General features: G+C 45.0%; 1 protein-coding gene across 6 annotated transcripts in view; it reads left to right on the top strand.

The window, feature by feature from the left end:
* Positions 1-5973: 5973 nt before the first annotated feature.
* Positions 5974-27240, top strand: part of RELN (reelin) — an 895263-nt gene continuing 873996 nt past the window's right edge. For all 6 annotated transcript variants that reach the window (XM_073652257.1, XM_073652259.1, XM_073652258.1 and 3 more), the window contains exon 1: positions 5974-6472. In XM_073652257.1, coding sequence (XP_073508358.1) covers positions 6241-6472 — 232 coding nt within the window. In that variant the 5' untranslated portion in view covers positions 5974-6240. The remainder of the gene's footprint in view (positions 6473-27240) is intronic.

Here is a 27240-nt window from a genome sequence, read left to right on the forward strand (position 1 = left end):
ATGGCGCTTCTTCCCTTCTGAGCTTTGCACTGTGCCTCAAAAGTAGTTTTTCGACCACATATGGGGTATCAGCGTACTCAAAAGAAATTGCACAACAAATTTTGGGATCCATTTTCTCCAGCTATCCTTGTGAAAATGAAAATATAGGGAGCTAAAACAATATTTTTGTGGGGAAAATATATTTTTTCATTTTTACAGATCCAAGTTGTAAAATTCTGTGAACCACCTGTGGGTTCAAGGTGCTCACCACACATCTAAATAAATTCCTTGAGGGGTCTAGTTTCCAAAATGGTGTCACTCGTGGGGGTTTCCACTATTTAGGCACATCAGGGGCTCTCCAAACGCGACATGGTGTCCGCTAATTATTCAAGCAAATTTTATATTCAAAAAGTCAAATGGTGATTCTTCCCTTCCGAGCCATGACATGCGCCCTAACAGTGGTTTTCCCCAACATATGGGGTATCGGCGTGCTCAGGAGAAATTGCACAACAAATTTTGTGGTCCATTTTTTCCTGTTACCCTTGCAAAAATAAAAAATTTGGGGTCTAAAGTAAAATTTTTGTGAAAAAAAGTTAAATGTTTATTGTTTTCTTCCACATTTCAAAAATTCCTGAGAAGCACCTGAAGGGTTAATAATCTTCTTGAATGTGGTTTTGAGCATCTTGAGGGGTGCGGTGTTTAGAATGTTGTCACTTTTGGGTATTTTCTGTCATAAAGGCCCCTCAAAGTCACTTCAAATGTGATGTGGTCCCTAAAAAAATGGTTTTGTAAATTTTGTTGGAAAAATGAGAAATCGTTGGTCAACTTTTAACAATTAGAACTTCCTAACAAAAAAAAATATTGGCTCCAAAATTGTGCTTATGTAAAGTAGACATGTGAGAAATGTTATTTATTAACTATTTTGTGTGACATATCTCTCTGATTGAAGGGCATAAGAATTAAAATTTTGAAAATTGCTAAATTTTCTAAAATTTTGCCAAATTTCCAATTTTTTCACAAATAAACGCAAGTCATATTGAATAAATTTTACCACTATGAAGTACAATATGTCACGAAAAAACATTCTCAGAATCATTGGGATCCATTGAAGCGTTCCAGAGTTATTACCTCATAAAATGACACTGGTCAAAATTGTAAAAATTGGCCTGGTCATTAACGTGCAAACAGCCTTTGGGGGTAAAGGGGTTAAGCACTGTGCATCTCTTCACCCTAACTTATTACCCACTATCCTGTGTCCTCTCTCCGCCCATATTCAATACTGGTCACAAGCCTCTGTTCTCTCTCCTGTGCTCTTTCAAATGCAGGCAGCGGAGCTACATTAGGCATCTTCGGATCCCTATTAGGTGCTGTGCTATGGGAAAATAATTAAATTATAATGGGAACAATCTGGCCATGACCCCTTTGGACCCCCGGTAGCAGCTGAGAGTGCCTTCATTATAATCTGCCCCTAAACAGTACGACTGTATTAGCGATTGTTCTGTGTAAACAGGCCGGTAAACGAGCACTAAGTGACTTGTGTATAGTTGATTAATGTTATATTGATGGACCAAAATGGGCACATCAAAATCTATTATAAGGGTATGTGCACACGATCAGTAATCGCTGTGGATTGGACGGAGCGCACTTGCGCTGCATGCAATCCGCAGCAGCCAGATGTTACAGCATAGTGGATGGGATTTGTAGAAATCCCATGTCCACTATGCGTATCTGGGCACCTGCGAATCACCCGCGGAAACTGACATGCGGCGTGTCTTTCCAGACTGCAGCATGTAAATTTCTCCGGCGGGTCTGTATGTGGGCTTTCCCCATAGACCTAACCTCTATGGGGAAAGTCTGCATGTGGAAAAAAAAATGGTGTCGCTTATCAGCATATTGAGAGGAAGCTGCAGGCTGGGAGTCATCGTGTGCACATACCCTAAGTATTCACCAAAAACCCTGGTAAATACCCGCATGATGCTTTTTTCTTAATGTTAGCCCTCATTCACACATCTTTGTTGCACGTGTTGTATCTGTTTTTTTCAAGGATGCGTCCTCCCGCACTCTGCACTGTCAGAGCAGAGGGCGCAGTGTAGTGATGTCAGCGCGCCCTCTGCCCTGACACGTCACAGAGTCAGGAGATGCCGAAGACGCCAGAGCTGCGGAGGAATGGGGAGAGGTAAGTTACTATGGCAAGTGCCGGGGCCCTGAGGAAGCGGGGTGTGCTTGGGGTCATTGTCCTGTTGAAAAATAAATGATGGTCCAACTAAACGCAAACTGGATGGAATAGCATGCCGCTGCAAGATGCTGTGGTAGCCATGCTGGTTCAGTATGCCTTCAATTTTAAATCAATCCCCAACAGTGTCACCAGCAAATCACCCCCACATCATCACACCTCCTCCTCCATGCTTCACGGTGGGAACCAGGCATGTAGAATCCATCCGTTCACTTTTTCTGCGTCGCACAAAGACACGGTGGTTGGAACCAAAGATCTCAAATTTGGACTCATCAGACCAAAGCACAGATTTCCACTGGTCTAATGTCCATTCCTTGTGTTCTTTAGCCCAAACAAGTCTCTTCTGCTTGTTGCCTGTCCTTAGCAGTGGTTTCCTAGCAGCTATTTTACCATGAAAGTCTCCTCTTAACAGTTGTTGAAGAGATGTGTCTGCTGCTAGAACTCTGTGTGGCATTGACCTGGTCTCTAATCTGAGCTGCTGTTAACCTGCGATTTCTGAGGCTGGTGACTCGGATAAACTTATCCTCAGAAGCAGAGGTGACTCTTGGTCTTCCTTTCCTGGGGCGATCCTCATGTGAGCCAGTTTCTTTGTAGCGCTTGATGGTTTTTGCAACTGCACTTGGGGACACTTTCAAAGTTTTCCCAATTTTTTGGACTGACTGACCTTCATTTCTTAAAGTAATGATGGCCACTCGTTTTTCTTTACTTAGCTGCTTTTTTCTTGCCATAATACAAATTCTAACAGTCTATTCAGTAGGACTATTGTGGCGCCCCTGAGGGTTCGACCGCCACAGGGATGCTGCACCTCTTCAATGGGGTGTGGTGTTCCTTCTTCGAGGTAAGAACGGTGCAATGGTCAGGACCCCACCTCCACATCCAACACCACACTTCTCCCACCAGGGGGGGCTAGTAGGCACTAGTGTGCTGCCCCTACTGGAAAATGGGAGACTGGGGAACCAAGAGATAGGGGGAACCAATTAGTGGGTGAGGGTGGAGGACGCACATTTAGTTGCACTTAATATTTCATATTTAATAAACAGCCATCTTGGGCACAGGGTTCTTTGATTGTGATCTCCATCCTTGACCGTGGCTTCTGGGTGAACCTGCAGCGGATGGAGACACGGCCCTCGTACTCCGGCCTTGAGTCGAGAGGCAGGTTGGAGTTAACAAATGTCTCAACCCGGTCAAGGACCATACCCAAGAAGGCCTGGAGCTTAGGAGTGTAGCTCCACCGCAAAAGGATCCCAGGGGGGTGCAGACGGAGCGGTATACGCCACCTGTCCTCGCTATTCTGGCCTAGTCAGAGGGATTCCGGCTGCAAGAGGGGTACCGGCCCCCGACACCTGACTTTGCTACTCCACGTCCTAGTCAGGGAAGCCCGGCAGGCCCAGAGGATCCCACAGGGTAACGGAAGGAGCGGAGCTGCCACCCGTACCCTTTTTCTGAGCGTAGTCCAGAGGGAGACCCGGCCTATCTACACACACAGACAGGAAAGGACTCGGTCTGAAGTCTAGGAACACTCTGGTGCGGGGTCCTGATTAAGCACTTGAATTACTCAGAGTTTGTCGGACCCCCGTCTCTGGTGACCGCAGAACTCCGCGAGGAGCAGGGAGAAGCCTCTCAGCTGCACTCTCCACCGTGAGTAAAAAACCTGGAAGTCAACACCTATGGCCCCCGGACTCTTTATTTCTGCACTGCACCGCGCAGCACCAGACCTCTTATACTACCACTCCCTCCATCCTCGTCACTGCCCTGAGGCCCTGCTCCGCCTGTGGGGAGTAGTGTCAACTATGGCTGCCACAACATCACGCCTCAGAGGACTGCAACAGTGCTGGTGGCCTTCACCAGGTACCACAGGTGGCGTAGTCGTTAGCAACCACTCAACCCTGAAAGCCCATTACACCCTTTTTTTAATGTGACGGCCCTGGGCACGGAACGGGTCTAGGCCACGGCTGCAACCCACCAAACATCTGACCCGGCTCCGAGTACCCCCATCTCCCAGGGTAGGGCTGCGAGCATCACACACTATCAGCTGTGTATCCACCAGACTTCTGCACAACACAACTGATGGTCCCAACCCCATTTATAAAGCAAGAAATCCCAATTATGACAGGGCACACCTGTGAAGTGAAAACCATTTCCGGTGACTACCTCTTAAAGCTCATCAAGAGAATGCCAAGAGTGTGCAAAGCAGTCATCAAAGCAAAAGGTGGCTACTTTGAAGAACCTAGAATATAAGACATATTTTCAGTTGTTTCACACTTTTTTGTTAAGTATATAATTCCACATGTGTTAATTCATAGTTTTGATGCCTTCAGTGTGAATGTACAATTTTCATAGTCATGAAAATACAGAAAAATCTTTAAATGAGGTGTGTCCAAACTTTTGGTCTGTACTGTATATGGGGCCCATACTATATGTGGCTATATATGGGGCCCATACTGAATGGAGTAATATATGGGGCCCATACTGTATGTGGCTATATATTAGGCTCATACTGAATGGAGCAATATATGGGGCCCATATTGTATGTGGCTATATATGAGGCTCATACTGTATGTGGCTACATATGGGGCCCGTACTGAATGGAGCAATAGATGGGGCCCATTACACTGTATGGAGGACTATACTGTCCGGTCTGAACTGTGAGGATTCACCGGTTTCTGAGCTATTGTAGAATTTACAATAGATATCGCTCATGTAATGTAAGAAGTGAAATCTTTGGCATTGTACGATATATATATTTCTCTGTGGTATCTGTGCATCATGAATCACGTTGTGTTAAAGGGGCCCACTGAGACTCTTTCACCCTGGGCCCACGAAAACCTGGAGCCGGCCCTGGGAGAAAGAATTGGTAAATGGGCGTGGATTGGGGTGTGACCAGGGCCGTGACCAAAATTTTCCGCAGCGCGCCACATGATGTGTCCCTCCTTCTTTTCTTCCAAAGTTGGGAGGTATGCTATCCTATAAAGCATCAGATAGCACTCAGCTGTGTTATATGCCAGTGTGAGCGAGCCCTAAGCCCGGGATCAGACTCGGTTTGGACGTGACGGACGCCATGTGCAGCCCTGTGTGCCCCTCCACATATTGGACTAGGGCAGGAGTGCTAGCCATTTTCATGCACTAGTCTGACAGTGCATACTGGGATGTTTTCCTCTCAGACCGCTGGTCCATATATATATTGGCTATGGGCACTGGCCATGAGTGTGTGTAATGTCCATGGCGCACAGGAATCGCACACACCCGTCTGAACGAGCCCTGTATCAGTGGGGGAGAATAGCACCAAACCCCATTTGCCCCGCAGGTGGCGGTGCGAGGTCCTATGCCCGGGCGGTGCTGGCGGGAGCCTCCTGTCAGCCTCTCATTATTCCCGGTGACTTCTCTCGCTGAGGTAAATGATTAGCGCCGTGCAGCGCACACGTCCAGCCACATACAGACAATGCTGTTACTATGAGCTCTTTATTTTTTGGCATTTCTCTTCTTGACAAACACCTGAGGTGCTGCCTGGAGCAGCTCCCTGCACCGTCACCAGGACTCGCCGCTGTTCCTCATACTCCTCTTCTTTATTGGAGGAAATGGTGTGTAGATGCATTCCCACCACGGCCGGCGAGGACACCACACGGAGCGCGGCTCTTACCACAGCGACACATTTAGCGCCCATTACTTATCAGCTATACGAGGACCATTCACCTTTCCAGGCCCCGCCTAGCAGGAGGTGATGGACAGCTGCTGGTCCAATCGTGCCCCGGGGGGCGTGGTCGGCCGTATAGATAACATGATGAGTGAGGCGAGCAGCTCCTGTGTGGGGACCCTCATCTCGGGCTCGGTCTTCTTGCTGCCACCTGACTCCTGGCACCGGTGCCGTGTGTACCAGGTGCACGGAAGCGGCGGCTTTGTATTTGTCCTGCAGTTTATTCACTTTATCCAGCTAAACTTTTATCGCCATTTGTTTTGCCCGCTCTTCCCTCAGCCACTTATGCAGCAGATAGAATAAGTAGCAGCAGCAGCAGCTTCGGGGGAGCCCAGCAATGGAAGAGGGCAGCTCCTGCTCCGGCAGGCTGTGGACTATGCTCCTGCTCGGGATGCTCTATGTGGCCGCTGTACGCGGAGCAGTCGGCTTTTACCCCAGGTTCTCGCCTTTCTTTTTCCTGTGCACCCACCATGGTGAGCTGGAGGGAGACGGAGAGCAAGGAGAGGTGCTGATCTCCCTGCACCTGGCGGAGAACCCCAGCTACTACATACCTGGACAGGAGTACCACGGTAAGTGGCCCCTGAGCAGGGTCTATGCATGGTTACAGGTAGCAGGGATGCCAGGATCACTATGGGTACCGATGGGCTAGCTCTGGTAATCCAGGACCTGATGCCCATGTCTCCACAACCCACTCCTACTATTCATATATTTATACATCTACGTGTAGTGTCAGTGTGCAGGTCTTTTTTTTTTTTTTTTGGGGGGGTACTGCATATAGGGCCATTGATTATTTCCTACTCTGATCCTCAAAATCGGATCAAAATAGGACCTGCTCTGAGTCTTTCAGATTTAACTTGCTGGATCTATGATTTTCACTAAAGTGTGAAAAGACCCATGAAACTCTGAGTCCGTGTACCATACGATGTAAAAAACTGACATTTCACACTGATATGTGAATGTAGCATAAAGCTGTCCATAAACATGGCATAGAAGTTGGTTAATGAGTGACCAACCATTGAACAAACATTTGCCTGGTGAATGATCATTACGCCTACACAGTCAAACACATTTTAGTTGATATTCGCCATTACGGTTGTTTCAAATAGTCCTATACATTAGACAACACCAGGTGAATATCTATAGTCATAAGAAAGCTCTTACACAGAACAATCATTCGGGTAAAATTTCACACCCAGTCGCCTTCTTTCCAATGGTGGTGTGACATCGGTTGGTTATAATGATTGCTTTTAGTTAATTATGGTTTAAATCACAATTTTAATCAACTTAAAGGTGTTCATACAACTTTAGCAGGTGGCAACCAAAACTCCTATAGATGAAACCTATTCCTCTCGGCCTCTCCAGCCCGTACACATGCACGCTTGGCTCAGCAGAGGGTGCATGTGTTCTGTATGGGGAACAAGGTGGCCTATCTTCCCTGAGAACAAAAGGATCAGCCTTTGATATTGCACATGTCAGATCCTTCAGGAGGCCCCCATACATATAGGATAATTGACTGGTCCTGCTTAAATTGGTGGGTTTAGACTACTGTCTTCTAATGTGTATGGGTTCCTTTATTGTGATCGTTGTGTGGGACATAAAAAGGAGTTTGATGACCATTACTCCTGATGAAGAGTTTTTATTTTCTTCGAATAACACCCATCATCTTCCTTTTTATAGTAGAGCGCAGCTTAAATCTAGAGTGTGGTAGGTGATGGGTCACTCCGCTTTGTACAATACTGTATTTGTCCATACAGGGGTTCAATAGCTTATTTTGATACATTTATTACCTTGTTGTATAGCTTTAACACATACAATGTTGAACAAAAGGAGATTTTTTTGGTGAAAATACCCCCCCAATGCCATATAGGTATGGTGATTCATATTACACATCACCGACTTAAAGACTTAGCACGTGTGTCGCTTTTTGTGACAACCCTTTGTTTGCCAAAATATGCCGGTGTCAAGGAAAAACAGAGCCATACACTGATAAATAGGGCACATGTATAGAATATAAAATTCTCTGATGTTTTCTTACCATTTTGTGTTGTTAGGAGACTGATACATGAGCCCCACTGGGTTTATTAAGTTGCTACCTGCAGTCATTCTTTGAAGTCACTGTTCATTTGCCTTTGCTTGCTGGATTTTCATTCTGCTTTCGTCTTATCTAGGTTACTGGATTTATTAATTTCTATACGAGATCACTGTTATCTTGCATTGCTTAAGGAATAAAAAAAATCTTTACAGTCTGACCTGTATTATTATTGCTTTCCAAATGTTAGTGGTAACCTGGCCGTGCACATAAAAGAGTTTTTGACAGGAAAAAAGGGCACCGCAACAATCCTCTTAATGGTTCTGCAGTTAAATGAACGCTTCTTACATATTCCATAGAAATTTGCAGCGATAATAACCTAACCCTCTAGGTTAGTACAGAAAATGCCTTTGATCCTTGCACTCTGGAAAAGTCAGTGCAAAATGTGATTATTCCCTTACATGGTTTCATTTTTCTCAAATAAATGGCATCCTGAATTTGAAGAGTTCTGTCATAGCCTTTACGAGACAATTGAATTTTTTAAACACGTCACAGTGCCAATTGTTTCTCTGTATTATTCGCTTATGTTAATGGCCAGATTTACACCCATTTCATTACTATTTGTGGTTTGCAGCTTCAATTTGAGATAAACTTAATAGTATTGATCACCACCCAGAATGAAGATGGAATATAGTAACTTCTGATTGTGACTTTTGGAGTTCACGCATAAAGGGTTTCAAGATTTTATTAGGATTCTTAAACTGGGACACAAATGTTTTGTATATGTATTGTATAGGAGCAGGGAAATGCATTTCTGTTATGCATTTTTCATACATTTACTGTATCAATAAACAATGTGGCACGATGTATCACTAAGTTTATTGAATCTTAAAAAAAAACAGTGGCTAATGTCAGATACAAAAAAAATATGGATATTTTCCCTTTTAAATTTGGCATACCCGTGCTCGACTTTACAGCGCACCTGCATTTCATGTTTTTGCTTATTTTAGAGTTCATTTGCACCTAGTGCAGTGAATGGTTCAGAAAAATCTTCTACCCAGAAGGCATCAAGAAAAGGCTAACTGCCTAACCTGTTGCTTTTTTGTATTCTGTAGTATGTAAAGGGAACCTGTCAGGTGATACATGCTGCCCAAACCGTGGGCAGCATGTATCAGCCACTGGCAGTACAATCACAGCCATGCCATGCTGTAGCCTTTCAGAGAGAGATATACTTTTAAAGAAGCACTCCCATCAAAATTTTTAACCTCTTAATATGTTGCAATCATCATATTATATAGCACAGTGTACTTACAATTGCTCATTTTGCCCTTCTACCCAGCTAATTCTTCTGTTTTCCATTATGTCTGTGACATCACGTGATTAAAAACTGACTAGTTGAATCCTTCAAAGCTCTATGTAGAAACAGGAGGTCAATTTTCTCTGTATGAGTCATCATAAGTCACAGCAAAAATCCTTGGAAGGGGGGGAGGTGCGGAGTGGCTGGGTCAGGAGTTGAAGAGGTTGATAAACGCTGGGTCAAGAGACTGCCTGTTTCTACATATAGCAAAGAGAAGAATTAGCTAGGTAGAAAGGCAAAATGAGCAATTGTATGTACACAGTGCCATATAAAATGATGATTGCCATATAATAAGAGGATACTAACTTTGATGGGAGTGCTACTTTAATAGCTGGCTGGGACGCAACCAAATGGATGACTTGTTGTACATGTGGGTCCACAGCAGCTTCTTCCTGCCCGTTAACTGTGACTGGATGGATGTCAGTGTTTTTGCCAATCCTCTAGTGATAAATTCCTGCTGATAATCATTGACTTTACCAAAACTATAATAAACACCAATAAATCATTTGGTCCCAGTCTAGAATCAACCACACCAATATAAGTAAAGCAAAAATTAATTACATGGCCCAAGTTAAAAATTGCCAGAACTTTATTGAAACATATAAAGGACGAAAATGCACAAGGTAAAAACAAAGACACACAGCAGATAACAAATAGGTGGAGCACCTGGACCTATATAATGTAGAGAGAGTTCCAAAAATATTTTTCACAAAGCTCCAACAGGTAGATGTACAACGTCAAATATATGATAGACCTTTACATGTAAAAGTAAACAATGTTGAATACATATATGGTTCACCACATGTAGAGAACAGATATAGAGTAGCACAACCAATAAATTAATACAGGTAAATAAATATTAAATAGTGTCCTTGTGGAACTGCATATATTGCACTAGAAAAACCCATACTAAAACTACCCAATGTGAACATAAGAAGAGACCATATTTACCAGGGAGCGTACGTCTGAGGTGCAGGCACCCACCACACACCCGACGCGCGTTTCGCACAGGAAATGCTTCGTCCAGGGGTGATGGAATGCTGGAAGGGGTAAGTATTTAAATGAATCCTGGCCAATGAAGCCCTAGTTCGGCTGATTGGTGATCATACTCAGCCGCGCTATCGCCACCTGACATACAAGCCGCGCAACCCCTGACCTTAAGTCAGCATTGTCATGGGTACCTGTACAACATCTTAGCCACGAGGCAGCAAACCGCAGACATGCTGACCGCCGTGTCCGAAACCCACCGGAAGAAGACACCAGTGGCAAAAAGTACTTCCCGTCATGTGACCACTCACGTTCAGGTGATCGGGACTAAATCACTTGATTTGTGATATTGTATTCATACGCAATAGCCAAGATGTTGGCCAGAAGAGACAACAGAGGGAGCTCGCAAGGCAATGTCCCTGCAGGTAGAAACAAGCGCAAATGTCAGTAAGCCAAGCGCGGCTGAGTATGATCACCAATCAGCAGAACTAGGGCTTCATTGGCCAGCATTCATTTAAATACTTACCCCTTCCAGCATTCCATCACCCCTGGATGAAGCATTTCCTGTGTGAAATGCGCGTCGGGTGTGTGGTGGGTGCCTGGACCTCAGACGTACGCTCTATTAATATTTATTTACCTGTGTTAATTTATTGGTTGTGCTACTCTATATCTGTTCTCTACATGTGGTGAACCATATATGTATTCAACGTTGTTTACTTTTACATGTAAAGGTCTATCATATATTTGACGTTGTACATCTACCTGTTGGAGCTTTGTGAAAAATATTTTTGTAACTCTCTACATTATATAGGTCCAGGTGCTCCACCTATTTGTTATCTGCTGTTTGTCTTTTTGTTTTTACCTTGTGCATTTTTGTCCTTTATATGTTTCAATAAAGTTCTGTCAATTTTTAACTTGGGCCATGTAGTTAATTTTTGCTTTGTTTACCAAAACTACAACAAGCAGCCCAGTGAGTGTCACATCGCTGGAATCAGGGACGCTGTCTCCACATTATGCTGCTCTCAGATTAGGTGGAAAAACCTGGTAACAGATTCTCTTTAACAGTGTTGTTCACCTTTGGGGACAATTTTTTCTTACTTAAAGGGAACCTGTGAGAAAAGTTTACACCCTTAAACCATTTATATGTCTGTGTAGCCTTTTAAAAGATAATCAAGTTGAGCTCTTTATGACCCCAGCATGATGCTCCAACAGGGAGAAATAGTGTTTTGAAGTTCCATGTGTATGTTTCTGGAAGTGTGTTGGGACGATGCACTTTCAGCTCCTGTGCCTCAAGCTGTATTCCCTGCTTCGTGCCTCCTATGGTTGATTGACAGGTCATTGTTTCTGAAACAGAGCAGGGAATGCAACATCAGGCTGAGGAGCTGTTAGTGCATTGCCATTTTCTAAAAATCATTTTTGTGGTTGGGTTTCATTAATAATTTTGCATCATTTGTCATCAATGGTGTCTGTGTTGCCCTGTCTATTGCCATTTGTGGAATGGGATAACTGAGAACTTGTCAGTGAGCTCATTCTGATTGGTGCAATACAATTTTGTTTTATTTGTCTGTTTCTGAGATCCTCTCAGATGATTTATGATCACACACCAAATCAAAGTAAATTGCAGGGAAACAAACAATATGTAAAAGCAAAACAGTGCAAAATTATTAATGAAACTGAATTGCAAAATATAATTTTTAGCCCCAAATACATGCATTTATGTAAAAAAAAATATCCCCAGAGGTGGAGAACTCCTTTAAAGCAGAGCTAGCATCAGATTGTGTTGCCCAGCATAGTGTAGGTGAAGCACGTCTCTTCTATTATCCAAAACGGCATACAAAAATTGGACTATTTGGCTAAGCGGAGCAGTCATAGAATAGACTGCACAAATATATTATAAATCAGGTATATTTATGAGAAGAGTTGTCCATGACCCTCAACAGAGATTGGCAGGTTGCTCCTGTGTATCAGTATATAAAGCAGTCTGCAATTGCTGTGAAGAGTTGGGGGAAACATCTTCCTATATAGCTAAGGACCCATTTATCTACACTTGTTACTTTTTTGTCAGCGATTTTACTCCTAAATGGTGTTTAGTCTGCTGTGGGACACATTTAATTATTTCAGAATTCAGGGATAATTGCATCATGTACTCCAGAATTTAGGGCTGTTTGCGCCATATACACCAATTTGTAAAACAAGAGTTAAAAGTGGGCATAGCTTTTTACTTGATCAGGATTTAGATACTTTTATGAATGCAACTGTTTCAAAATGTCACCACATTTTTGCGCAATCACACTCCAGTAGATGGCTGCTGTATAAATTAGACTAACATCTGTAGACATTTTCAAAGATGTGAAAAAGTTGTCAAATTTTTGATAAATTTGTCACAAATAATGACAGCATTATTTTCCAGAAAATTATTGTATGCCAGTTTTAATCAAGAGCCTGCTGGTTTAAGATGCACAAAGTTATTAAGAGGCACAGGCCTCTTACATTTGGCACATTGTTATATTAGCCTTGTACCAGAAAATGAACTGTGAGCTGCCACAGATTTCAAACATAATTTGCCCCATTTTTGTTGTTGTATATTAGAGTAGATTTGTTGGACAATGGTTGACTATGTTTGCTAAACCATAAATCCCCCCCCTTATTATTCTATGTACAATTTTGTCTAGGATCTAAGGGGTAACGTTTCTCCTTGTGGAGAGTGACAAACCAGGCCTGGCATGTCAGAATGAGGAGACTTACCGTATATACGCCATGCATGCTCCTCTGGGAAATTAAGAATTATAGAGCCATCTATTGGAAGTAGCAATGCTCATGCGCTGTGACGAGCGCCTCTGGCCGCACAAAGTGAAGCTGGGAACTTCACTGAGCAGGAGCAGCTCGTCATAGGGCATGCGCAGTGAAGCTGGTAAGTACACAGCCTCACTGCGCACGCACGGGGAGCCTTGCGTCAAAGTGCGTGCACGGCTCCCAGCGATCCAAAGCTTTACTACTGGCTGTGTCATACTGCGCAGGTGTCCCATAATTTCAGCGCTCGCCGGGAGCAAAATTCAAATATGTGGGCGGCGCCAGGCCTGACTGATGTGGCGCCACCCATGACTGAATGTGAGGATCACACCCCTATGACTGAGCGAGCAGGTATGATTATAAGTATATAAAATGTTATAAACTTATTATAGTTGCACCAATTTTAATGAAAAAAAGCGTGTTAGTGATGCACATTGCATCACTAACAACGCAATGGGGCAGTTTACATATTAGCTAGGACATGACAGGTTCCCTTTAATAACACATGAAGACCTCTTTCACTAAGTCATAATATGATTGTTTAATGGCCACAATTCCCAGGTCTCCACCACCCATAGGTCCTACAAAACTGAACTTCATAGGATCCTTTGGTGATTGAAGTCTCACAGCAGAACTGTGCAGGATCATAAAATGTGTCTGCATTACACAGAAATGAAACTGCCCTAAAATTGTGATCATACTTTTCAGGTAAAAAACTAATTTCTGTATGTTTTACACAAAAGAATGGCTAGATTGTAACAGGCACAGATTCTTCCCATCCAACCTAAAGCCTTTCTTTATTGTAAATGGCCTCAGTTTAACTTGTAAACATAAATATTTGTTGAGAATGATATCATTGGAAAAAATAAAGATATGGTGAGAAGAATGCCCAGTATCCTTTATCTAGCAGTATGGTGGGTGGGCATGCATGGTCCCTCTCCATTACAGTGAAAGTGAATTCTGGCGATAGCTAAGTGAGCAGACTAGGACATTTTGTTGTAGTGTGCACTAAACAAGAGGTGCTTATCTGCACAGGAAATGTGTTATATGTACTCTACATATATTCAGAGCACTTGCATAAAGATCCAGAAATGAGTTCTGTATGTGTTCTGGTTGTGCTATTTAAGTAGAAACAGTGGCATTGTTACAATTTATGCAATTTAACCAATGAGGCAGCATAGTCATAAGAGCATGGAAAGAAAAGGTTCATCAGCACTAGCCATAGTTAACGCAAGTCATAAGTGAACCCCTTTATTTTCAAATGTTTTTCATCTTTCATCCTTGCTTTAAAATGGTTGGCCAACTAACAAAACCTATCGGCTATAGACCGAATTGGTGATCAATGTATGATCGCTGCAAATTTCACTGGTCATGAGTTTGGGTTTCGTTTATATCATGACTAAATAGTCATGCATTTGCACTGCGAAACTTTAATATCTCCTTCAGTCACATAGAAATTGAATAGAGCTGTTGTGGCCATGTTTGACTACTGCTGTATAGAAATGGGGGACAAAGGATTTGCATTCTCAGGATCAGGGGAAGTTTCAGCGGTGAGATTGCCAGTCATCATACAATTATTACATATACTGTGGATAGGTGATAAAATGTTGTTAATAGGCTAAGCATTTTTGTTAATACTTGGATACAAATGGAAAGACTGCAAGCCTTGAAAGCATGGAAGTCACCATGCAATCTCCTCTCTTGAGATGCTTTTTAGGTCTTTATGTTTTCAGTTAGTGAAAGCATGTTTAATCAGGTTGAGGTCATGTGGATTACTCAGCTATTGAAGAATATTACTACTTTATTTATTTTACTTCATCTTAACCCCTTCAAGACTGACACATTTTTGGCCTTCAGGACAAAGCATTTTTTCACAGTCACATTCAAAAGAGCCATACCAATTTTATTTTTCCATTGACATAACTGTACAAAGGCTTGTTTTTGCAAGATGAGTTGTATTTATCAGTGGCACCATTTAGGGGGACATATAATTTAACCAACTTTTATTAACTTTATATGGGAAGGCATATAAAAAAACAAATTCTACTATATTGTTTGTTTTTGTTTTTCATTTGAAAATTTTTGACACTTATGCTGCGGTCACACAGCCAACGATTCTTTCATGCGAGAGAATCGCGGAGATTACGCTAATGTCCCTCAGATCAAACTCTGTCAGAATTTGATTCGGGTGTCATCTTAGTGTGATCCGATTCTCTCATGAGAGAATCTTATCACAAGTGTGGAGAAGATGGAGAATGTAATTTCTACATCTTCTCCATTGTCTGTCTGCGGTAATCAGACTGCACTCTAATGACATCTGAGTGCCGTCCGATGTTTCACTTGTACCCATAAACTTGTATGGGTGTGTGTGATCGATTCATGGAAGCACTCGCAGCATGCTGCAATTGTTTTGCATCATGTTGCGATTTTTTTTCACATGCCGAATCGGCATGAGGAAAAAGTAGCAGATCTGCACTGCCTCACAGTATAACATTGGGCCAAGTGCTAGGTGATAAAACATCGGATTGCACTCACCCGAGTTATACGCTTGTGTGAGCGAGCCCTTAATGTGCTGCACAAATAATATTATATTTATATAATTTTACTCATGCTTTATATTTTTGTACATTAAAGCTGTTACTCCAGTATTATGTCAGAAAAATCTTTGAAAAGACCCATAATTTTGGCGTAACAGAAAGCTGTGCTGAAATTTTGCTACTTTTGGTGTTCTCACAACATTTTCGGCTAGCTGCAACAAAGTGGGTGGAGCTTGGGCATAATGGGGGCATGACGACTGCTGCTCGTCAAATTCATGACGAGTGGCTGCATTCACTACTCCACAAATCTTTTTCCAGCAAGGACTGGAGTAGTATTTGTGATGAGGCTCACAATAAGATGCATGCCACTTGTCTGGTTCTTCTCATTCATGAAGAGGTAACCTCATCAAGACTGCTGTGAGCAATGTCTTGAAGAAACAGGCCAACTGTTCTGTCATGTTATTTATTTTACTCACTTATATAGCGCCATTAATTCTAAAGCGCTTTACAGACATTATCGGCACTGTAACCATTAGGGCTTACAATTTAGATTCCCTATCAGTATGTCTTTGAAGTTTGTGCCTAGTTCATGCACACACCACTTATTAAATTAGGCACATCATGCAAGTTCCTTGTGTTCCCGCCAGAGTAGTACTTAAGTCTGGGACTAGAGTACTTTTCTGACAAAATTTACACCATTAAGTAAATTTTAATAAATTTGATGGGCGGGCTGAGCTGGCGGGGACTGGCTAGAACTAGCGTGAAGATTGCAAAAGCTGCAAAATTTGAGGGCAAGTTTAGTTTTTTTCCTTGCGTTTTTTGAACTGCTGTGTTTCTTTTTAAAAGGCAATATATCAATTTTTTCTGAGTTTTCGCTGCATTTTTTTCCCATTTAATTGAATGTATAAAAAACTCATCAAAATACCACATGAAAAAATGCATCAATCACTTGCGTGATGTATGCAGCCTTTTTTTCTGCCAACACTTCATTTTTCATGTGGGAAAAAAACAATTCACCGTGTGAGCATGCCCATAAGCTGTTTTATGCTAGCATTCTGGCATAAACACCTTAATGCATCAAGCCAGTAATCTTTATTGTGTGGTTTAATGCAATTAAGATGATACCAAATTTATATATTTTGCACAGAAAAATACTTAAAACAAAAAAAAAATTTTTGTTGCTCCCCATATTTTTAGACCCATAACTTTTTTTCTGTACTTAGAGCTGTTTTAGGGCTTGTTTTTTATGTGACAAATGTTAGTTTTCACTGGTATCATTTTGGGGTACACAACTTTTTGATAATTTTTTATTCCATCTTTTTGTACCATGGGTGAATAAAAAGCAATAAATCTGGAATTGTATTTTTTGCTATTTTTTTACAGTGTTCACCTTGCAGTATAAATAAATGATTAACATGTTACTTTTACTATGCAGTTCGATATGGTTATGGTGATACCCAATTTATATAATCATTCACTATCAAAAACTGCTCAAATTTGTTTTCAGTTTTGTCCTCAGTAAGGATGTTTTCATGCTGTGTATAGGCACCCGTTCAGTTGGCCCATCCGGGCTTATGTCTGAACCCCCCACAAAAACGGATTTCGAACGTGTGCTCCGACAGGGGCCATAGACTATAATGGTGTTGACAGATCGAACGTGTGCTCTGCCATGCATCATTTTTGGGCGTATGCGTCTACTGTAGGCGGACACTCAGACGCAGTCTACTACATCTGAGTGTCCGCCTCCAGTAGGCATACATGGCTGAAAATGATGCACAGCAGAGTGCACGTTCACTGTCGGCACCATTATAGTCTATGGCCCTGTCGGCGCATATCATGGTGCTTGGCATTTCATTAGACAAAATAGCACAGCATGCTGCATTATTTTGTCTAGTATAATAGGTCTGATATGCGACATAGGATTCAAACCAGATTTGTATAGAGCTTTAGTTGATACCCATGCACTGGTGCTGCTTTAGCTAACCAATACCGTTCCTTTTTTTAAAAAAAAATGTACCAAGTACTGTATTTTGCGGACTATAAGATGCACCCCAAATTTTGTGAAGTAAAGTAGGAAAAAAATGTTTTTAATAAAATGCGGTTCCGTCTTATTATTATTATTATTTATTATTATAGCGCCATTTATTCCATGGCACTTTACATGTGAAGAAGGGGTATACATACAAGAACAATTACAATAATCTTGAACACAATGTGACGGTGACTGGTACAGGAGGAGCGAGGACCCTGCCCGTGAGGGCTCACAGTCTACAAGGGGTGGGTGAGGATACAGTAGGTGAGGGTAGAGCTGGTCGTGCAGCATTATTTGTGGAGTGGTGGTTACTGCAGGTTGTAGGCTTGTCGGAAGAGGTGGGTCTTCAGGCTCTTTTTGAAGGTTTCCACGGTCGACGAGAGTCTGATGTGTTGGGGTAGAGAGTTCCAGAGTAGAGGGGAAGCACGGGAGAAATCTTCTATGCGATTGTGGGAGGAGGAGATTAGAGGGGAGTAGAGAAGGAGATCTTGTGAGGATCGGAGGTTGCGTGCGGGTATGTAGCGGGAGACTAGGTCAGAGATATATGGAGGAGACAGGTTGTGAATGGCTTTGTATGTCATGGTTAGGGTTTTGAACTGGAGTCTCTGGGCAATGGGGAGCCAGTGAAGAGATTAACAGAGAGGAGAGGCCGAGGAATAGCGGGGGGACAGGTGGATTAGTCGGGCAGCAGAGTTCAGGATGGATTGGAGGGGTGCAAGAGTGTTGGAAGGGAGGCCACAAAGCAGGAGGTTGCAGTAGTCAAGGCAGGAGATGATGAGGGCGTGCACTAGTGTTTTTGCAGATTCATGGTTGAGGAATGTGCGGATCCGGGAGATATTTTTGAGTTGGAGTCGGCAGGAAGTGGAAAGGGCTTGGATATGTGGTTTGAAGGAGAGTTCAGAGTCCAGGGTTACCCCAAGGCAGCGAGCTTGATGGACTGGGGAGAGTGGGCAGCCATTGACTATGATGGATAGGTCAGTTGGGGGGGTTGAATGAGATGGCGGAAAGATGATGAATTATTTTTTGTCCATGTTAAGTTTTAGAAATCTAGCAGAGAAGAAGGATGAAATAGCAGACAGACATTGTGGGATTTTGGTTTGTAAGGAGGTGATATCAGGTCCAGAGAGGTAGATCTGTGTGTCGTCAGCATAGAGGTGATAATGAAAGCCATGAGACTCTATGAGCTGTCCCAGGCCTAAGGTGTAGATGGAGAAGAGCAGGGGTCCTAGAACTGAACCTTGGGGGACACCGACAGATAGGGGGTGAGATGAGGAGGTGGTGCATGAGTGGGAGACACTGAATGTCCGATCTGTTAGGTATGAGGAGATCCAGGATAGGGCCAAGTCTGTGATGCCGAGAGATGAGAGTTTTTAGTAAGAGGGAATGGTCCACTGTGTCGAAGGCAGATGACAGGTCTAGGAGGAGGAGGACAGAACAGTGTCGCTTAGATTTGGCGGTTAGTAGGTCGTTGGTAACTTTGGTCAGTGCAGTTTCAGTAGGATGGTGCGGTCGGAAACCAGATTGTAGGCGGTCGAAGAGGGAGCAGGAGGAGAGGTGGGAGGACAGCTCAGAATGGACGTGTTGTTCCAGTAGTTTTGAGGCATAGGGGAGAAGTGATATGGGGCGATAGCTAGACAGAGAGGATGGGTCAAGGGATGGCTGTTTGAGGATGGGTGTGATTGAGCCATGTTTGAAGCATGAGGGGAAGACACCAGTTGTTAGTGACAAGTTGAAGAGGTGGGCTAGGGCTGGGATGAAGATAGTGGTAAGGTTTGGGTCTTAGGCTATGTTCACACATTGCGTTTTTTCAGAGTTTTTTTTCTGCAGCAAAACCTGATCGCTTGGCAAGAGGTTTGATAAGGATTTTGCTTATTTTTGGTGCGTTTTTTCACTGTCCTTTTGTCTCTTTATGCATGTACATAAAGTTCAGTGAAAAAAAAAAAATCTCATTCTGGTTTTGGCACAAAAAAGGCTGAAAAACCTGACACCTGCATTATTGGTGCATTTTTCAGCGTTTTTTACTTTACTTCCAATGGGTGAAAAAATGCTGAAAATACGCTGAAAGATCTGACACACTCTATTCTGCACATAAACATGCAAAACACAAAATACTGATCAAATAAAAATCAAGCTGTGTGCATGAAATTTCTGGAATCTCATACACTTTTGCTGGTACTGTAAAATGCAGCTGAATATTTGCATAAAAAAAGCATAAAAACACTGAAAAAATGCAATGTGTGAACATAGCTTTATAGTCCAAATTTCCAGTAGCTTACCGAGAGGGCGGTGGCGTCATTGAGCCGAGATCTAAACCTGCGCATGCGCAATCTCTGGCTGTCATTTTCCCGAAGCTCAATGCCGGGAAATCAGTGGGCAGTGTGGGAACTTTGCTCCTGCCTCACCGTCGACATTTTCTTGAAGCCCAGGGTCCGCAGCCTCGCACCGCCACTCTTCTCCCAGCCCAAGGCCCGCAACATCACCCCACTTCTGCCACCATCCGCTTCCTGCAGCAGTGACCCTGCCTCCTGTGACCCCAATCCACCACCACCATATCCCCTGGTAAGCTACATTCGAACTTTAAGACGCACCCCCATTTTCCTCCCAACTTTTGAGGAAAAAAAGTGCGTCTTATAGTCCAAAAAATACGGTAGTTGATTTGACCACTCCTAAAGTTTATCTTTAATGCTATAGATTATTGGATCGATCTGCAGAAATTTGCAGTTTCATGTGAATTTGAACATAGTTTGCAAAAAAATAAACTTTTCTCTCACAATTTTTCACACTGGTGAAACACCAGAGAGCAGGCTAATGTCTTTTTGCATGGCTACGTGAGGCTCCCCATAATATTCTGCAACTATGACATCTTAAGGTTTATCATACCTTGTATAGTGGTGGTCAGCACTTGGGCCATCACAGATCAACTATTTGTATTGGAGTACAGGTTTTTTGTCAGAAGCATTTTCCATCTCAAGAGGCACTTATGGCCAGCTGTGTCCTCTCTCTTCTGTGGTCTGTAAGCTGTTATGATCAGCGGTGTCCTCTCTCATTCCCTCTCTCCTGTAAAGTGTAAGCTCTTATCGTCAGCTAGGTCTTCTCTCTTTCTTGCCTGTAAAATGTAAGCTCTTATAATCAGCAGGGTTCACTCTCTCTTTGTCACGCTGTTACTGTAGGAAAGCCTGGACAGAGGGACCCTATACTGTTCCTTAATCTAGGGGAGTCCTAGTCTATCCCTAACCCCAGGGTTATCCCTGAAGGTGGAGATGCTTGGGTCTCGTACCTCTCTGTGCTCTTACAAAATCCTAAGCTGCTCCCGCCCTCACCCCAGGATGGAAAGGGGCAGAAGTAAAAAGGTAACAATGGCTGGACAGTAAGGGGGAGACCAAAGCACAATCAAACGGCACACACACAGGATAAAATACAAAGAGAAATTGGGTGCACAGTAAAGAGGCAGAAAAGCAACACGAAAGAACGCCAAAAGGGGAAGGTAGAGGTATTCACAACAAACCGCATGCAACAATCTCAAGACTACAAGAGCGACTCTCCAGAACGCTTTCTCCATTGAAGCCAGGAACAGAATAAAGATTTAATTTCTCGCATGGAGGGAAGCCAGACACAGGTTTATATAATGGAAGGGTGTGGTTACAATAAGCAGCACAGCCAATAGACAATTAGGAACTCTTAAACCCTTTCCATGCCACAAGAAACCTGTTAACTCATGAATGGCCATGTAGATTTAAAGAGGACCCGTGCTCAGCTAAACGCCACGAGCTTCTAATCTCAGATGTATCAAAGGTCCCAGCAGAATGCATCATATTCATGACACTCTTCTATAGTGTGTAAGCGAGATTCTCTCTCTTATGGAGTATAAGCTCTTATGGTAAGTGGGGTTCTCGCGTTCTCTTTCCTATGTAGTATAAGGTCTTATGGTCATCAGTGTTGTCTCTCTCCTATGGGGTATAAACTCTTTTGGTCAGTGGGGTTCTTTTTCTCTCTCCTCTCCATATCTTCTGAGCTATTACATGCTTTCCAGTATTGAAATTCATACAATTTTATTCACCGTAAAAAAAATTTGGGGAAAATTTGGCAAATTAGAATTTCAAAGAATCCGCTCATCTCTCTTTAATAGGTTTGGTTTATTTGTTCTTCTTCAAATCCAAATTAAACTCTTGAAATTATATCCAAACCCTTTATTTCCTCAATTTGTCATAAAATTAGGTAACTGGCCACACTGGACCATGAAATTAGTGAAATGTCCAATTACTTTAGTCTGTGAAATTTGAAGGCTTGTGTAAAAATGGCTATAATTCCTAAGTGGTTACTACAATTTTTTTTAACCAGTGAATTAAAGCTAAAAGTGTACACATCAATCACAACTTTATTTCTTTGTTTCAAATTAATTGTACTTGTGTATAGAGGCGGCATACAGTTTATGAAAATGCTGTCCTTGTTCAAGTTCTTCTATGCCAAATTGTAACCTTACATATTTACCAACACTTTATAGACCAAATATATCTTCAGCCATCCTACCCTTTAACAGATACAAATGTCCTGATATTGACTATATGTGCAACTGCTCATACGTACACACTAGAAATTTCCGACTCAAAATATGAACCTGTTTAAGGTTAGGTATACCTTAACCAACAGCTCAGACTGTAATTCTGACCTACCTATACAAAAGGTCAAAAAAATATCAAGAAGGGAGCAGCGAGCATTTCATAGCTAGTGTAGCGTCGGCGTCCCTGCCTCCTGCTAGGCAGGGACGCTGTTCCCCTCACCTCTCCGCTCTGTGCCCGGCGTCTTCCTCCCGCTCTGCTGGCAGCGCGCGCTGCTTCCCGGCCACGGTGCTTAGGGCGCGCGCGCTCCCCCTCTCTTAAAGGGGCCGCGCGCGCCGTCCTAAGGAGTCCCCGGCCAATGGCCGGAGGACTTCACCATATATAAGGCACCTCCTCCAAAATGGAGGTGCCCGAGCAATGTTGTTGCAAAGCCTTCACTCTGCTTCAGCCCTCAGGTCCCGTTTCCAGTTACCTGCCAGTCACCTGTCAGATTCCTGCCTGTTACCTGCCAGTCACCTGTCAGATTCCTGCATGATACCTGCCAGATATCCGTTTACCTGCTTACAAGCCTGAGGTCCGACGGTCTGCCTTCCGACACCTGTCAGTCTGTCTATGGACCAGCCTGCCCGCTCACCTGGGAGCGCCCATCTGCTGCCTGCCTGCTAGCCTACCTGGAGGCTCCGCCGTCACTTGCCGTGACCACCTGCCAGTCCAGAGACTCTTGTCTGCTCACCTGGGAGCGCTTATCTGCTACCTGCCTGCTAGCCTACCTGGAGGCTCCGACGTCACTTGCCGTGACCACCTGCCTGTCCAGAGACTCGTGTCTGCTCACCTGGGAGCGCTGATCTGCTACCTGCCGTGAGTACCCGTCCTTCTACCCAGATACTGTCCCTGTCACTTGCCGTGACTACCTGCCCTGCTACCCAGAGACTGTCCCTGTCACTTGCCGTGACTACCTGCCCTTCTACCCAGAGACTGTCCCTGTCACTTGCCGTGACTACCTGCCCTTTTACCCAGAGACTGTCCCTGTCACTTGCCGTGATTACCTGCCCTTCTACCCAGAGACTGTCCCTGTCACTTGCCGTGATTACCTGCCCGTCTTCCCTGGGAGCCACCCGCTTCCTTACAAGGACCGCCCCCTTGTATAGTTGCTCAGAGGTTCCGCCTCCCAGATCCGTTACAGTTTGCTCGGGCCATGGAATCCGGTGGCACCCAAGCTCCCTCGCTCTCGGACCTATGTCATGAACTGTCCCGTCAGAGGTCCCAACAGGAGTCCATCCTGAGTCACCTGCGGAGTGTCAACTCTCGCCTGGACACTCTGTCTGCTCCACCTGCAACCACCGCTAGTGTCATGACTCGCAACCCGGCAGCGCCGCTGCCCACCAATACCATGGTATCCTGTCCCGGACCCCGGCTTTCTGCACCTCCTCGTTTCGGAGGTGACTCCGCTCAAGCTCGGGGCTTCATAAACCAGTGCACCCTGCACTTTGAACTCTTGTCCCACCAGTTTATCTCCGACCGGTCCAAAGTAGCCTTTATCATGTCCCACCTCACGGGGGAGGCTCTGGCTTGGCTAAATCCTCTGTGGGAGAGAGGAGATCCCCTGGTGTCCGACCTGCCAGCCTTTCTCACGGCTTTCCGGAAAGTCTTCGACGAACCCGGACGGAAGACCTCATCCGCATCGTCTCTGCTACGCCTCCGTCAAGGAGATCTCACCGTGGGCCAATATGCCATACGGTTCCGTACCCTTGCTTCGGAGCTGGCCTGGGATAACGACGCTCTGGTGTCTGTCTTCTGGGAGGGTCTGTCCGGCCGTATTAAAGATGAACTCGCCGGTTGGGACATTCCTACCACTCTCGACGACTTAATAACACTTGCCACCCGGATTGACATCCGATTCCAGGAGCGCGCCAAAGAGGTCACCCGTGAGAGGAGGTTTCCACGTCTAGCCCCCACCTTCCAGAAACCCGTCACTCCCTCCGTTACTCCCCAGGCACACTCACCTGAGCCTATGCAGGTCGACCAGACCAAGATGGTCAAAACCCGTCAAGACTTACGCCGTGCCGAGGGGAGCTGCTTCTACTGTGGCAGTAAGGAGCACCGGATCCGTTCCTGCCCAGAGAGGTCGGGAAACGCCTGTGTCTAGGATCGCTCAGAGAGGTCGCCCTAGACAAAAGTAAACCCTCTCCATCTCATGCTGTCAGTCTCTATCACCTGCGGAGAGAACCGCTATTTCGAACTGGCTCAACTTGACCCAGGAGCTGCTGGAAATCTCATTTCTCAGTCTCTGGTAGAGAAATACCGCATTCCCACCAAACCTCTGGCCGTACCTTTATCTGTCGCCACCGTGGATGGGGGCCTCTTACCACATCCCATCCAACTCATCACCGAATCCATAACTCTGCAGGTGGGAATGCTGCATTCAGAGAGCATCTCCTTTCATATTCTGCCTGGACTCTCTCACGCACTCTTGTTAGGCCTACCTTGGCTTTAGAAACATGCACCCGTGCTTGACTGGCAGACCGGAGAAGTCCTTCGCTGGGGACAGGACTGCCATAGGACTTGTCTAGTTCCCGTTCATCCTGCTCGTCCTTCTCCTACCCCAGTCAGTCTACCCGGTCTACCGGTTCCCTATTCGTCTTATGCGGATGTCTTCAATTAAAAAGAAGCAGAGACATTACCCCCTCATAGACCATACGATTGTCCAATCGACCTGATACCCGGCTCTACTCCTCCCCGTGGGCGTATCTACCCTTTGTCCGCAGCGGAGACTCGGTCCATGTCAGAATATATTGAGGAGAATCTGGCCCGGGGATTTATCCGGAAATCTACCTCCCCAGCGGGAGCAGGCTTCTTCTTCGTCAAAAAGAAGGACGGCTCACTCCGTCCCTGTATAGACTATAGAGGCCTTAACCAGATCACGGTGAAGAATAAATACCCCCTTCCGCTCATTCCGGAATTATTTGACCATCTGAGGGGGGCTAGAATCTTCACCAAGCTGGACCTCCGTGGGGCGTATAACCTGGTCCGTATCCGTCAGGGGGATGAGTGGAAGACGGCATTCAACACCCGGGACGGCCACTATGAATACCTGGTAATGCCCTTCGGTCTCTGTAACGCTCCTGCCGTCTTTCAAGAGTTGGTCAATGACATCTTCCGTGACCTTCTCTACTACGTGGTGGTGTACCTGGACGACATCTTGGTCTTCTCTCCGGACCTTCCTACTCACCGGAGGGATGTTCGTCAGGTCCTGCTCAGGCTCAGGCAGAACCACCTCTACGCTAAATATGAGAAGTGCATCTTTGAGCAGACCTCTCTTCCATTTCTGGGCTACATAATCTCTCAGACCGGCCTACAAATGGATCCTGAGAAACTGTCTGCCATCCAGAAGTGGCCCCGACCAGAGGGGTTGAAGGCTATTCAGCGGTTCCTGGGCTTCGCCAACTATTACCGCCTCTTCATACCGCACTTCTCTTCCCGGACTGCCCCTATCTCTGCGCTCACCCGTAAGGGTACTAATCCCAGAAGATGGCCGCCCGAAGCTGAGGAGGCCTTTCTTTCCTTAAAACAGGCCTTCTCCTCCGCCCCGGTGCTGCATCGTCCGGACGGCAACAAACAATTCTTCCTAGAAGTTGACGCTTCCTCCTCCGGAGCCGGGGCGGTACTTACCCAAAAGTCATCTTCCTGAAGAATGGTAACCTGTGGTTTTTTCTCCAAACTCTTCTCCTCTTCTGAGCGCAACTATTCTATTGGAGACCGTGTATTGTTAGCCATTAAGCTGGCACTGGAGGAGTGGCGTTACCTGCTAGAGGGGGCTCTTCACCCGGTAATAATTTACACGGACCACAAGAACTTGGCTTACCTTTAGAGCGCCCAGAGACTTAACCCGCGCCAAGCCCGTGGTCCTTGTTTTTTGCCCGCTTTGATTTTGTTCATTTTCGCCCGGCAGACAAAAACATCAAAGCTGACGCCTTGTCCCGATCCTTCCTGGTATCTGATCTAGAGGAGGAACCTAAGCACATCATTGATCCCGCCAGAGTAATGCAAGTGGCTCCCGTGAATCTAAATCGTCTCCCTCCCGGTAAGACGTTTGTAACTGTACCTGATCGGAAGAAGGTCCTACACTGGGGTCACTCGTCTAAGCTAGCTGGCCACGCCGGTCAGAAAAAGACCCTCCAGCTCATTACCCGGCATTACTGGTGGCCTACCCTGCACAAGGATGTAATAGACTTTGTTTCTGCCTGTGTGTCCTGCGCCTGCAACAAAGTTCCGGGACACCTGCCAGCCGGGCGCCTTCTTCCTCTTCCAGTACCTGCTGCCCCATGGCAGCATATTGCTATGGACTTTATAACGGATCTTCCTGTCTCTGCCGGTTGTACAGTCATTTGGGTGGTTGCTGATCGCTTCTCCAAGATGGCGCACTTCATTCCCCTGCCGGGTCTCCCGTCTGCACCCGAACTGGCTAAAGACTTTATCCGCCACATCTTCCGTCTCCATGGCCTGCCCCTCCACATCGTGTCAGATCGTGGGGTTCAGTTCACCTCACGCTTCTGGAGAGCCACATGTAAGTTGCTTGACGTCACTCTGGACTTCTCCTCCGCTTACCATCCACAGTCCAATGGTCAAGTGGAGTGGATCAATCAGAACCTGACCAGTTACCTCCGGCACTTCGTTAATGCCCACCATTCGGACTGGGTGGATCTCCTACCATGGGCCGAATTCTCTTACAACAATCACGAGAGCGAATCTTCCTCCAAATCCCCGTTTTTTGTAGTCTTCGGTCAGCATCCTCGGATCCCATTTCCCGTCTCCACCTCGGTGGACAATCCGGCTGCGGAATCTCTCGTTCGCAAATTCTCCTCCATTTGGGAGAGTACCCGATCCGCACTCCTTCAGTCGTCCGAACGGATGAAAAAACACGCTGACAAGAAACGCCTGGATCCTCCACAATTCCGTCCTGGAGATAAAGTCTGGCTCTCGTCCATTTTATGCCCGGCTCAAGATTCCCTCCTACAAGTTAGGGCCTCGGTTTATCGGCCCACTGGAAGT

The sequence above is a fragment of the Phyllobates terribilis genome, unplaced genomic scaffold (genome assembly GCF_046119375.1).
Source record: "Phyllobates terribilis strain yellow unplaced genomic scaffold, ASM4611937v1 Scaffold_11__3_contigs__length_659146591, whole genome shotgun sequence".
Classification (NCBI taxonomy): Eukaryota; Metazoa; Chordata; class Amphibia; order Anura; family Dendrobatidae; genus Phyllobates; species Phyllobates terribilis.